Below are 14110 nucleotides of genomic sequence, written 5' to 3'. Positions count from 1 at the left end.
TACAACAGTAGTTTGCTTCTATTAAGTAACATAAGTCCTCACTCTTTAAAAAGAGAGAGTAACTGATCTACCAACTTCCACCATCGACAATTGTCATGGTTATTGTTATTGTTGCATTATGGGACGGACGTGTACTCAGCAGTGGTGGAAGAAGTATTCAGATCATTTACTTAAGTAAAAGTACTACTATCACACTGTAAAATAATCTGTTACAAGTAAAAGTCCTGTATTAAAATGTGTTAAAGTAAATGTAAGTACCATCAGGAAAATTGTACTTAAAGTGATGGTTCGGAGTAATTTACCCAAGGGTCCTTTGCACCATGACCTCGAGCCAAACACCCCCCCAGAAGCTTTTTTCACCTGGGTCTAACACTGGGCGAGTTAGCGTAGAGTAGCGTTAGCCGCTGAGTAGCATAGCGCGGGGCTAATGGACCCACGTTTGTATCTCTTAAATGACCCCACTAATAATGCCCGAAATGATACCAAAGGTCTACACTAGTATATATAGGTTATGCTCTCATAAAACGATGGATTGGAAAGTTTGTAAGTACACCAGAAGTTTATGAACACTTGCCTGCTCTCTTCTGCTCTCTGTTGCTGTTGCTGCTGCTGCTGCTACCTGCAGTTAGACGAGTGCTTAGGGCCGTCTATAAATTACTACACCGAAAAGAGATACAACAAAAATATGTACTAATTTAATGATTAAATAAGGTAATGTCTGCAAACTTACCTCAATTATTACTTGTCTCCTGCTAGTTATATTACAGCACTTACTTAAAAAAATAAGTTAAATTAAAAAATATTTTTGTTGCATCTCTTGTTCTTTGTAATTTGTGAAGCGGCCCTAACCCCCATCTCACAGCAGCAACAACAACGCAGAGAGCAGAAGCCAGCAGGCAAGTGTTATTTACATAAACTTCTGGTGGCCCTACAAACTTTCCAATCCATCGTTTTATGAGTGCATAACCTATATATACTAGTGTAGACCTTTGCTATATTTCGGCTATTAGGTGCGTCATTTAAGAGATACAAACTTGGTCCATTAGCCCCCCCCGCTTAACTCAGCTGCGCTACTTTCATATCGTTAACGAATTAAGCTCTGAGGAATATTGCTTTTTCTCGAGGATCATGGTGCAAAGGACCCTAGGGTGAATTACTCCGAACCATCACTTTAAGGTATTAAAAGTAAAACTACTCAGAACAATCCTCACATTTTGGAAACGATCAAAACTGTTCTGTCAACCCAAGTGTTTAAACATGTAATCAGTTCAGCTTTACTTGTAGGCATAAATATTGTTGGGTAGTTTAATTTATAATAAAAAACATCGTATTTTAAAAACTACATGCATTTTGTGTTCAAAAGTCTTAATTTGTAAAGTAACTAGTATCTGAAGCTGTCACATTAATTTATTGGAGTAAAAAGTACAATATTTCCCTCTGAAATGTAGTAAAGTAGAAGTAGAAAGTGGCATGAAAAGAAAAGACCTGATTTCTTATTAGCAAAACTGGGAAAAGAATATGCCTTGTATGAGGAGTGGCACATTATGTATATTCAAATAAACCTGTTCTTTCTTTGTGCTGGGAGGAATCTGGAGCACTGGAAAAAGCCCATGCAAACACGGGGAGAACATGCAAACTCCACACAGAAAGTAAATATTGGGCACTAAAGCACTAACAATGCTTGCAGAACCAGAATAAAAACAAACAGGGCATCTCCCTTATATACAGGTGTGGCAAAGCAGTGAGACACTAAGCTTCAAAGAAGAGTTGTAACTATAAAGAGAGTGAAAAAGACAGCACATGATTTTCATGGGTATTTTTTTGACTCACTGGTAGGACTTTCCTTGGTTGTAGAATAATACATTCCTTTTACATGAAGTTTTCATGTGTTTCGTTTGAAATATTTCTTTATTGGCAGAGTTTTCCAAATCAAAATATTTTGATAACTTCTATACCCTGAAAAAGAGGAATAAGATTCAACATCTTATATAAAATATGACTGGAGACACCTGTCAAGTCTAATATCCTCTGGTGATGTATGTGGTGACCCACCTGTATATACTTTTGCCGCAGAGAAATTTATTTTTGACATAAAATCTGTGTTTTACTTGTGTCATACCTTGATTCTATATTTCTGTCTAATGGCAATCCTGAAAAACAAGGCTACGAAAGGCACCGCAAACAGAGGTATCCCAGCAATTTCTTACATACACATTGCAATGATGTAAATGTAGATCAGTTACATAGCTTGCTAACAATACAGCCATGTAAAATGTTAGTTAGGATGGTTTGAGGTGAAATTGCCAGAATGGGACTTGAATGTTTTCTTTCATCTTGCAGCCATCTTTTTATGTATCTTAAAATGTAAGTGTAGCAAATAAATAAAGATCCATGGAAACTACAAATAACCCCAGCTCTCTCTGTATTTATTTTTGTGTTTTGAGGAAGACATCCCATCATTATGCATTCTGCAGTTGTGGCTGAGGTGACTGCGAAGGCCAAAGCATTTCCATACTCAAACCGTTCAGTGGCTCCTGTTGCTCTGTATCAACTTATTCCAGTTTTTTATTTAATTCGTCAACTGTTTTTAGACCAAGACCAAAGACTACATAACAAGTGATTCAAAAAGTCTTTTATTCATAGCCAAAAACAGAACCTTTCATGAACCAGACAAAACCTAATGGTGTATACCCCTATCTGCTGGTCAATAGTGGTAGAGCATTGAAATATCCCACTCAAAGAGAGGTAGTGTGACATGATTTAAATATTACTATGCAGCAATAACTACTTGTGGTTTCATTTCTACAGCCACTGTGGAAGAGCCAACAGGGCATCCTTTCCACAGCCATTTCATTATGAAAACACCCAACCTTTTTTTTTCAATTCAGCAATGCTCTCAAAGGCCGCGGTCATCTCATTTTACACGGAAACTCAAAGGTTTCTGACATATTTTGCATTGCAAAGCAAGCTTGAAAGGAATATCCTTCTGTGCTTTAACACTGTAACTGTAGGCTTCTCTGTATATCTAACCTTTCTGAAAGTTGTTCCTTAAAAAAAATAAAACATGCAAGTTAATAATAGAAGAATCACAGTTTTAAAAAATACAGTACACCGCTGCCGTTCATTTTTGTCTGTGAAATGCTGTCAAGAAGTTAATTAATTACTGTATGTCTGTTCTGGTTAGGTCATGCACCTGTATGTCTACTAAAGTCACATATTTGCTTCATGTACAGGAGAAAGACCGAGCTATTGGTCTCTTCTTAACCAGCTGTTTAGGCACCACTGTTTCCAGAAGCCTCCTCACTAGGTCCAGTCTGCCTGTCCTGATCAGAGCCCTGGATAACTCTGTGACCTCTGCTGTGTGAGTCCTGTAAAGGCACCTCAGCTCAGACTTCACAATGTCCTCAGGGTACCTCTCCTCAGCCTTTTGCACCCACAGCTCCAGTTGGGTGGTGGCTAGGCTTGGGTCAGGGCCTCCCTGCATGAACAGATTCAAGAGTGCCTGTAGGAGGCAGCGCAGGGCTGTGGTGTCTGTGCTCCCTGGTCTCTCTAACTCCATGGCCCGTTTGAAGCAGTCTGCAGCGTTCTGCTCCTCCCCCTTCAGCAGGAGACAGCGTCCTCTGAGCACGTGGAGGTCCGGCAAGCTATCACCCAGCTCAATCTGTAGGGCATGGGACAGACTCACCATTGCGCTGTTCACTGCTCCCTCATCCACCAAGAGACTCTCCTGGAGTGCATCTACACCCATGTAGTAGTACACCTAAAGGGACAGACATATATTTAAAAAACCCTATTGCTGTAGAAAATCACTATATATTGCCCATTAGTAGTTTGTGTCGTTACCTGTGCCATCTCCAGGTGAGTCCGCAGACATGGACGAACAGTCAGGACCTTGTCCAAGTCTTTTCTGGCCTCAGTTAGTTTCTGTCTGTCTGGGATTCCACCATGACCATGCTTAGCCTTCTGTAGGTCCCTGGCATAGAGCATCATATTGATCTAAAAGGAAAACGTCCAGTACCAGTCAAAATTTTGGACGCGCTTTCTCATTCACTTGAATGGGGGGGGGCGTGTCCTAACTTTTGACTGGTACTGTACATGAAAAACTTGCACTATAGACCTCTCCGTTTATCAAATGTATAGAAATTATCACTTTATGCAATAGGATTATAAACTTAACTGTTGCCACATAAACTAAATACAAATACAGTACACAAATAACCATTTATAGTTAACACCAGCTCAGTACGAATATGTGAATGCTGTGCATCTTTCAGACAGTTAAATTCATGCAAATTCTCAAGCATTAAAGGGATTTCAAATGGTAATTGACTGAGTTTTGCCAGCTTGGTTTTGGCACTGACTTGACCGGCTGCAGTACCTTGGCACGGGTGCAGTATGCCTGCCAGTTGAGCTCTGGGTCTGGGAGCACGTTTAGGGCCATGTTGCAGATCCCTGTGGCCATCTCATGTTTGCCCAACAGAAAGAAGACCTTTGACAGGAGGTTCAGGGTAAATGCGTCTTCACTGGCCAGGTTTATGGCCTGAGGACATAAACAGTCATATTGTATGTTATGATGAAAATATGGAAATAATAAATTAAATTAAATCTCTTGACCTTATTATTAAAACAGATCTATTTCTGTATATGTGTGTATTTCCATTTGAAAAAGGTTGTTGGTGGGGATAGACACAATGCAGAGGTTCATTCAAATGGGGTAAAAAGGGTATTTAAAAAAGCTAAGGTTAAAAAAAAAAAATTACCAGTGTAGGTGTGGACTAGGCCTAAATGTGTGAGTTAACTTACAGTTCCATAGCAGGATAGTGGATCAGAGGCTGAGTAGCCACAGTCATGTATAGACATGGGCACAGTGGTGAACTCTTCCTTCCTCTCCAACATGATGCCAACGTAACACCAGGCAAGAGCTGAGAGGAGAGATCCAAATCAGTTTTTTTCTTTACCAAGTTCTACTTAGCTGCACTACTCTAATGCCTCTAAATGTACAACCAAGCATATGTATTCATAGAGAAACAATAATATAGAAACATATTTACCTTTGTGTTGTGGTTTCTCAGATTCTAGTGTTTCTTTGAGAAGCTTCAGTCCCTTATTGTAGTGTGAGAGTCTGGAGTATTCAGAGTCCTCTTTGGTCTTTACTATTTGGTCCAGTCTGCAGGGAGAAAATGACTTAATACACATTACACATCCAGTGGTGTAGTGGTTATCGTGTGATAATGTTGTTTGGTACCTTATATAGATGGTTGCCATTTTAAAAGACCAGCTTCGTTTTTCCTCTACTGGTAGCTGAAAAACAACAAATACGCTTTACTAATAGTCATAAATGACATTTGTTGTGCAGGAATACATATTTACGTCTTCAGGTACATGTCCTGTGTAGCATTGTTTAGTTAGTTTTATATCCATGTCATTGTGAGCTAAGTTTCATATTCATTCATAAATCTTCTGAGCATCTAGCTATGCGGTGTGGATCCCAAATGCATGTCACTATATTAAATTAAAGAAAATGAGATGTACATTTAGGGGCTACTCTAACATGTTTTCTTAGATAAGTGGGCCTTTGTATTCTTACTTGAGAAAATGTGACTTTTCGACCATAACTGACTAAGACTACAATATCATATTTGTTTACACAAGCCTACTGCACATACGTAGTGACTCATCAACGACTGGTGTATGGTTCTGGGTAAATATTCCACCATAGTTTATTTATAATTCTTACCTCTGTATCACTGTGCTGTCATTGTGTTTTATTTAAAAAAAAAAATATATATATATATATATATATATATATATATATATATATATATATATATATATATATATAATATTAAGTGTTTTTATTACAGCTTAACCATCTAACGGCAACTTAAACCCATGTCATCAAGTTTTCTTCTAATGATGTACATGCACTGAAAACAATAAACAGATGTTTGAAGAAAAAAATAAATCGTCTGAGCACAGCCACATCCTATTACTTCAGTAAAGATTTGCAGGTGAAATGAGTCATAGAAGAGAAATTAATCATATATATCTAAGGATTACCAACACTGCATGGATGAAATACCAACCAATGAAATGCTGGAGTCAAGTTATGAGTCATTGTTTCAATGCTCCTCCTTACATTTACAATTCACATGTTAATCCTAAAATAAAATAAAAAAAACATTTACAGATTTATTTAGAGTATTACTGTATGTATCTCACCAGCTGACCCCCATAGTCCAGGGCTCTGTTGTATAGTGTCAATGCTGCCGTCAGTCTGTCTCTCAGGTCGTCCTCACTGTTCAGCTCCACATCGTAGGGATAAACGTAAGCCTGCTCAGCCAGGCAGCGGGCCGCCAGGATCCTGGTCTCTTCCTGTGAGGCCTCTCCACCGTCTAAGCCCATAAGGTAGGAAACTTTCTCCACACACTCGCCTGCATCAAGCTCTCTCCCCAGCTTGTCGTACACGTAGCCCAGGTTGGCCCAGGCATTGAGGTTCCCAGGGTCTTCTTTACAGATGCTTCTGAAAGGCAAAGAGACAGAGAGATGGTATGTTTGTTATGCAGCTTCCTGCGTTTGTGGCCCAGCCATTCAAAATCTATCAACTAGTGTGTAAGATTACTGGGAGCTTATGGTCTTGATTCTTGTTTTTTTATTGGCAGAAGGTCAGGCTGTGCTTTTGTGCTGCCTTTTCCACTGCTGTGAAGGTCCTCCATGTGGTGGTTATTGGTCAGCTCACAGAGTTTAAGTACTGTATATATAGTAAGTCACATTTCAACCTGTGTGGTGTTTCAATTGTAAAGAATGCTACGACATTTTAAAAACACATTATTAATCGAGATCTCTTGCTAAATGAATATTTGAAATATTCTGCCTTTATAAATTAAGAAATGACAGTGTATCCTAACCTGAATATTTCTTCAGCTGTGTCCAAGTGTTCCAGGTGAAAAGCCAGCAGACCCAGCAGATTTCGAACGGCGTACTGTAGATATCCAGCTTCAGCCTCTAGCTCACCTCGCAGGCTCTCTTGTTTTAGGTAAGTGTCCCTGAGTCTTAGCTTCATAGGCCCAACAGGATCACAGTTAAGGTTGAGGTCCAGGTGGAAGTGGCCAGGGATGTAGTCCATGTCCTCCATGAGAGACTCAATGTCCTCTTTGCTGTCTGCCTCCATGGCCTTCTGCTCCTTCTCTCCACCTGCTGTTTAAAAAAGACAATAAATACAATAAGAAATACTGCTATCATATATTTTATTTTACCTACGATTCTGCACAAGAAAATACCTTGTCCTCCTCAGCCTACAGTTCAATCTATTATCCAGCGACAGAATTCACCCACACACTCTTGACACACAGGTGCAAACAGGTCGAACAGGTTAGGCTTGGGAGTGACTATAGGGAGTGGAACAGCTAGTGTAAGGGCAAAATAGTGTATAACTATGGATACATATTCTACCCACATTTTTAATTGTATCAACTCCCTTTTTTGATTCTCAGCCATAAATTCAGAAATCTTTTTTTTTTTTTCTCCAAAAAGAGATTGTATCACATGGTGTGCTCTTTGTCACCTTTTTCTTATTTGGCTCTTCAACAAAAGCACCAACTGCCATTCCTTGAAGTCCATTCTGACAGTATGATATTATTTATGTCTTGTAAAAAAAAATGGTTTTGACATCTTGTTTGGGAGAATGATTCAGTTACTCTCTGTCCCTACTGTTGTGTTCTATCTTTATATGTCTACTGCATTCTACCACTAGGCGGCACTGTTGTAAAGCAGCTATAAGTTGAGACCCTGAGTACAGAGAGAGAGAGAAGAAGATGGCGACTACTGAATGTACCGTGCTAGTCAATGACCGTGCTTTGCTAGCATGCTCGCTATTAAGAACTGTTGTAATAATATAATGCTTCCTGTTGAACATTACGGCGTTCTTCTTTTCACCAGCGTACACTACATTTTGGCGACGAGTGAACCTACGTCTTTTTGCATGCTTTTTTACTGATTCATCATGGCTAACGTGCCTCCGCCTCCGATGTTTTTGCCTTGCCCTGGAGAGCCGCCGATGCCTTTCGACATGTGGATGCGGATTTTCAACAACTACATGCTGGTGATTAATGCGACAGGGAATGCTTGGCCTGAGGCTCAAGAAAGCTACTTTACTCCATTGCCCCGAGTCGAGGGAAACAGACTTTCTACTCACCGCGGATACAGGTGACACATTTACCTCTGCTGTTGCTGCCTTAGAGAAACATTTTATGCCCAAAGTTAACGTTGTCGTGGAGGCCATGCCTTCAGAAAGCCACACAAGCACCTCAGGAGACTATTACACAGTATGTGGTGCATTACACAACCTTGCTTCAAATGTGGATTTGATGATAAAACTGATGTGATCCGTGACCAGCTAATTGAACATGTGACCAATGCATTAGGGAGGCTTCTGTTAGAACCGGATTTGACACTGATAAAGCAGTTACAATTGCAACTCAAGTGGAATTGCTGTTCAGCAAGCTAAAACGATTGCAGCAGGTGACAGTGTTTCAGTGCAAGCTGTACAGCCCCGCCCATACAAGAAATACAAACGTCAAACCCGCCCAAATAAGCCGCTAATGCTCCTGCTTTCACGTAGCTGTTTCAGATGTGGTTCGACAAACATGTAGCTAATTTCCCCAGTGCCCTGCAGCCAAGGCAACTTGTAAATTTGTCATAAAGTTGGACATTTTGCAGGGTTTGCCGCCACTCAAACCAGTGATGTACATGAGATAGAGCTGCCTAAACTGACTGTGCTGTACTTGAGAGACCCTTGCCATGCACCAGATACACTTTGTGCAAAATTACCATCCGTACACCTGCTTCCCTTGCCAAAGAGCTTGAACTAGTTGTGGATACAGGCTCTGCAGTATCCATTTTGCCACACCACATCTATGATATGTACTTCAGTGACATACCACTGCTCCCACCTACAAGTCGACTGGTGACCTACACAAGGAAAAGAATTCCAGTGCTTGGATGCATACATGTCACAGTGAGTAGAGCAGTTTCGACCTCCTCAGCCATGTTCTTTGTGGTGAAGAAGGGCACCCTTCTCCTAGGACGAGATCTCATGGCTGCCTTAAACATCTGCATTCAAGGCAATCTGTCCTACCTCCGTCCACTGCTCCTCCTATTCCTGTGATGGCTACTGACTCTACAACTGCATCCTGCATCCCTGCTGCTCCTGACATCGGCTGTGCACACAACTTTGTGCATAAGGTGAAAATCGCCATACTATCAAACCTGTTCCAGAAACTACGCGCTGCCTTTTGCTGTAAGGGCTTCTGTCTCAGCGAACTGGACGCTTTGCTGAAAGCTCGCCATTGGAAGATTGACGCATCACCATGGGTTTCACCTATCGTAGTCACAGGACGAAAACTGGTGGAATAAGAATGTGCACAGATCTCCGTGAGCCTAACAAAGCGGTAGTTACAGACTGCTACCCCCGCCCTCTGTGGATGAACTGTTCACCTACAAGGTGCCAAGGTATTCTCTACAATTGATTGGCTAATGCATATTACCAGCTGCCTCTCCATGAAGATAGCCGACCTCACAGCATTCATCACAACGAGGGTCTTTTCAGATACTGTAGGGTTCCCTATGGCCTTGCATCGCCCCTTCAGCCTTTCAGAAAATGATGGCCGACATCCTCAAAGGCCTCCCAGGTGTCCAGAATTATTTGATGACCTCATTGTCTATGGCAACACTCCTGCTGAACATGACCAGAACCTCAACATTGTCCTCCAAACACTGAAAGAGGCTGACTACTGCTTAATGACAACAAATGTCACTTCAGGAAGCCCTCTACGCTTCCTTTAGCCATGTCATCACTGCAGATGGCATTCTTCCTGACCAAGAGCACACGATGCTGTTCTGAAAGCCCCGCCCCATCTGACATTGCTGCCCTGCGCCTTCTTGGGCCTAGTATCCTGGTACTCAAAGTTCCTGCCTAACTTTGCAACTTCCACGTACACTACCTGTGTCAGCTGTTGGCAACAGAAGAATGTGAACCATCAGGAACAGTGCGACTGGGGAAACACTGGAGGAAACTCAATGAAACTTCTGTTAGCTACTACTTTAATCAATGACATTCCATTTCATTATAAAAAATAAGTTAAATAATTTCTGCACTAGTTAATATGTGTATATCATAGCCTATTCATATCACTCAGTTCATACTGTTAATACTGTTCATACCGTATGCAGTATATCTTTAAATATTCTTAACTGTCCCCTACTATTTATTATTTATATTTTTATTATTTACCCCAAAACAGGTACATTACTTTGCGCTTTACTGCTTTTTACACTTCTGCTTGGATGATAAACTGCATTTCGTTGTCTCAGTACTTGCATGCAATGACAATAAAGTTGAACCTAATCTAATCTAAACTATAAAAAAGAAGCATGCAGCTGTATGATGAGCTGTTGACCGAACATTTAAGCACCTAACGGAAATATGCAGATCCTCTGCGAAAAAGTTTAACAAAAGCAAACATTGACTGTGAATCCTCACTATCCTGCAAGTGACAATGCTATCCTGGTTAAACCAGATACACACATGATACACACGTGTTTGTTTTAGAATGGTTTTGCATACAAATCCAAACTCTTCCACCAGAGGGTAAACTTGGATTATAATAAACCATTCTAACAAAAAGGACAGGGTGTTAAGTATTTTAAACCAACTAGCACATGCCATGTCTCCATGGGCTTTACAGACCCACATCAAAAGTGGTACCCAGGCAAGTGCAAGCTCTCTAACAACACAGGGAAACACTCCAACGGGCCTCAGCACATAAGAGACTGTTAGAGAGATAATTCAAAGAGAGATCAGCCATCCTCTGACACCTGGTGTACAATATTAGCCATATATAGGAACAAATCAATTAGAGAGAATAACCAAACCCACACACAAATGCTTTTGAACAGTACTGAACCACCTATGTTACCCCTGAAACAGATTCAGTTACTGTCAGAGTGTGTTACATAATGTGTATTTGGTACTGCAGATTTGCCTCATCGTGGGCAGCCTTTTCGATTTGTACTATGTGGGTGTACAGAAATCTGAAAAGTTTCTCCTCTCAATAATCGTTGCCATGGTGGCCATCGTGGATACCAGGCTGATTGCATGGTAACATAATGGTTACAGATGCTTGTTTGTGTGGTTGTGCACCCTCCGAGCCAAAGACAGAATATACAGCATTTTGCTCATAAAGGCTCCAGTTTAGATGATAGATTTTACATCCCAGCAGCCAGGAGACAAAACAAATGTATTATGGGGAAAGATGTTGACCCCTAATGATCCCTCTATTTTAGCAGTAAGAATCCACTGTAAAGTAGGATTAGGATATGTGTCCCACATAGTGATAGCAGGTCCTTTTTCCTTTCAATCTAACCCCTTTTTAACCTACTTAATTGTTTTGGTGCTTGTCTTAATTTCTGGCACAAAGGACAGTGTATAACTGACAAAGAATAATATACAGTCAGGGATGATAATGGAAAGGCTTCCTGGGTATATTGTGAACCTCGCAGCATCAAAGTTCACTGAAATCCTTCTCTGCAGAGACATTTCATTTACATTGACAGGAGTAAAGTAGGGAAATTTGGGGCCCCTCATGAGATGTGACACTAAACACAAAGGATCATAGGCTCACAAGAAGCCTTATTAATCCAGACTTCATACATTCTCTCTAAACTGAGCTCTGCTCTGTTATTAATGCCTTTAATGCATGCACATTTACTATTTTTTATCTGTTCCAAAGCATTATTAACAGTGGAGGGACTTAATGATTAAGTATCATATTGTATGTTCTCCATGTCAAACTGAATGGGTCTGGTATCCAGGCACAGTAGCTCTTCTGCCATATCACAAAGAGTAAAACAGCCCTAATCCACTTCAGATCCTGAATCCTACTTTTAAAGTATTGTTATTTAATGCACATGTCAACCCTTTTTTTTACTGCAGACCGTTCCTTTATCCCTTATTCCCCTGAGACACACTTGCACATGTAATTAGTGTTTATGGCTGAAAGCCCTCTACCTTTCTAAGCCACCTCATCACTATATTTCCATTCTTAGTCAGCTTCTCTCTGGCAGCTTGAGTGAGTGAGTGTAGTAAAAAGCAACTCTTCAGCTCTCTAGAGACCTTCTCTGAATGCAGATCACACAACTGAATGTCTCTTTGTACTGTCCCAATGTCTAATAGCTGTATATGTTAGCCCAAAACATCTTCAGGAAATCTTAGCAGAGCAAATTTACCAAAAATTGAGAGTATTGATATTCCTTTTCATGATTTGTTTCATCTGTCAGCCTTATTGACAAGGCCCCGGACCCCCACTGAAATTGACTCTAACCCTACTCTAGTCACTAACACTTTGCATTAACCACCTAAATCCTGGACTGTACACCAGCCCATTACATATACTATATAGTTTTGCACATTCTGCACTAAACCATTCAGCCCCTTTCTTCTTATGTTAAACAGCTATTTTGTATATTTGTTTTTGTATTTATTGTTTATTTCATATTAATGATCACTTTGTTTGTTTATGTATGCACAAACCACCAAGGCAAATTCATTAACTGTTACTTGGTAATAAATACTTTTTCACATACTTCTATTCCATCATGCGTAGGAATTGGGACTTTAAAGACCTCGTTTGCCATGTGTCTTTGTTAGCACTTGGATAAAACAATCTCCAGGTAGCTATAGATTTGTTAACACATTTTTAAATGCTTTCTCTCCTAAACCATAAAAAAATGACAGAAACCAGACACCCTATTTCATTTCCTAACTGACAACATATAATCTCTATTGCCCCAAACTATTGCCAATACAATACGTCAGCCTACCAGTCTCATAACTGTGAGCTTTTAACCTGATCAATTATGGCAGCCACTGTGCTCATGGTTCCACATGAGGAGGTCCAGGCCTGTTGAGAAACCAATTGCCTGGACTGAGTCTGGGTAGGCTGGGATAGAGAAGAGCCACATATGGTGTACGTGTGTGTATGTGTATTGAGAGTAATGTGATAGTCTTTAGTAACACAGACATCTGTCATACTTAATTACACTTTTTAGACTCTTAATCCATTCCGACCCACAGGGACTCTGCTGCATCTAAAAAGCTTCTGAAATTTAAAAACTAAACTGGTGTAAAACTAAACTGATGTACAAAGGAATTACATGTTGTTGTTGTTTTTATTTTATTTTATTTAGTAATATATGTGAGAAGCCAGTTTATTTAATGGTCAAACATAGGTCCGACTTTTTTAATTCATAGGTAGCCTATGTTGAGAGAGCCTTTCTCAACTTTTTCACATTTCCTACACAGTTTAGCACAGGTGATAATCCAACTGGGCACATACCTGTTCTCCTCAACTCCTCCGTTAATATGCACTGTTGGGTAATGTAAATGAAAAGAAAGATGCTTGAGATCCTGAAAGCCCATTCTTGCCCACCTTTCCTTCCAAACACTCTTTTTCTTTACTCCAGATGGCCTACATTTCAGAACGATTTTTAGGCCTACTTTTTTACTCAAGTCCACTACATGCTTGGTACTTCAAGTAGCTAGTAGACATTTTGATGCTATTTCATTCAGCCTACTTAACTAAAATGGTGAATGCTGGACTTTTAGCCTACTCGTAACTTAGGCTACACAATTGCTACTTTTACTTATAAGTACATTATCTGGGTAGGTCTTTATTACACCACTGTGTATAAGTAGCCTAACTTGATTTTGTGCTAAAGTAAACGTAGGCTACTTAGTTACATTCCTCTGTATGTTCAGTTCAGACGGGAGAATTTTTATTTTGGTAGTCAACAATATTCTTACGTGTTCCTTTATGCGTATTTTATTTTGAAAGTCGTATCGGAAGCTCTACGATGTTATTGCAGCTGACTTGACAGTCTGGGGTCTCCTCTCCTCTCCCACTCTGCGGCTGCTGGTCGCTGTCATGCTGGTGGAATCTGCGCAATGTAGCTCAGCGTAGGAATCTCCAATCCAACCAGACATCAGCGGCCTGCACTGCTCATACACCGGGCACTGCACTCCGGAGATCAGGCTGTATTTACCGCTGTGGAG

At 40.4% G+C, this 14110-nt stretch overlaps 1 protein-coding gene across 3 annotated transcripts; it reads right to left on the bottom strand.

Annotated features, from left to right (window-relative positions):
* Positions 1 to 2617: 2617 nt before the first annotated feature.
* On the bottom strand, positions 2618 to 13986 carry ttc22 (tetratricopeptide repeat domain 22). Of its 3 annotated transcripts, none has more exons than XM_039811888.1 (9): positions 13862 to 13986; positions 6909 to 7197; positions 6223 to 6523; positions 5246 to 5301; positions 5052 to 5167; positions 4804 to 4922; positions 4379 to 4540; positions 3844 to 3996; positions 2618 to 3760 (listed from the first exon to the last, which is right to left on the bottom strand). In XM_039811888.1, exons 2-9 carry the CDS (start codon positions 7169 to 7171, stop codon positions 3224 to 3226), a joined length of 1707 nt encoding a protein of 568 aa, XP_039667822.1. In that variant the 5' UTR covers positions 7172 to 7197; positions 13862 to 13986; the 3' UTR covers positions 2618 to 3223. The 3 variants fall into 3 exon arrangements, with proteins under 3 accessions (XP_039667822.1, XP_039667821.1, XP_039667823.1); XM_039811887.1 differs by lacking the exon at positions 13862 to 13986 and adding an exon at positions 7281 to 7367; XM_039811889.1 differs by lacking the exon at positions 13862 to 13986 and adding an exon at positions 7281 to 7367 and having other exon boundaries at positions 6223 to 6520.
* Between the last annotated feature and the right edge of the window lie 124 nt (positions 13987 to 14110).

The sequence above is a fragment of the Perca fluviatilis genome, chromosome 9 (genome assembly GCF_010015445.1).
Source record: "Perca fluviatilis chromosome 9, GENO_Pfluv_1.0, whole genome shotgun sequence".
In the NCBI taxonomy this organism is placed as follows: domain Eukaryota; kingdom Metazoa; phylum Chordata; class Actinopteri; order Perciformes; family Percidae; genus Perca; species Perca fluviatilis.
The sequence above is the reverse complement of the archived record's forward strand: the minus strand, read 5'-3'. Positions and strand labels throughout refer to the sequence as shown.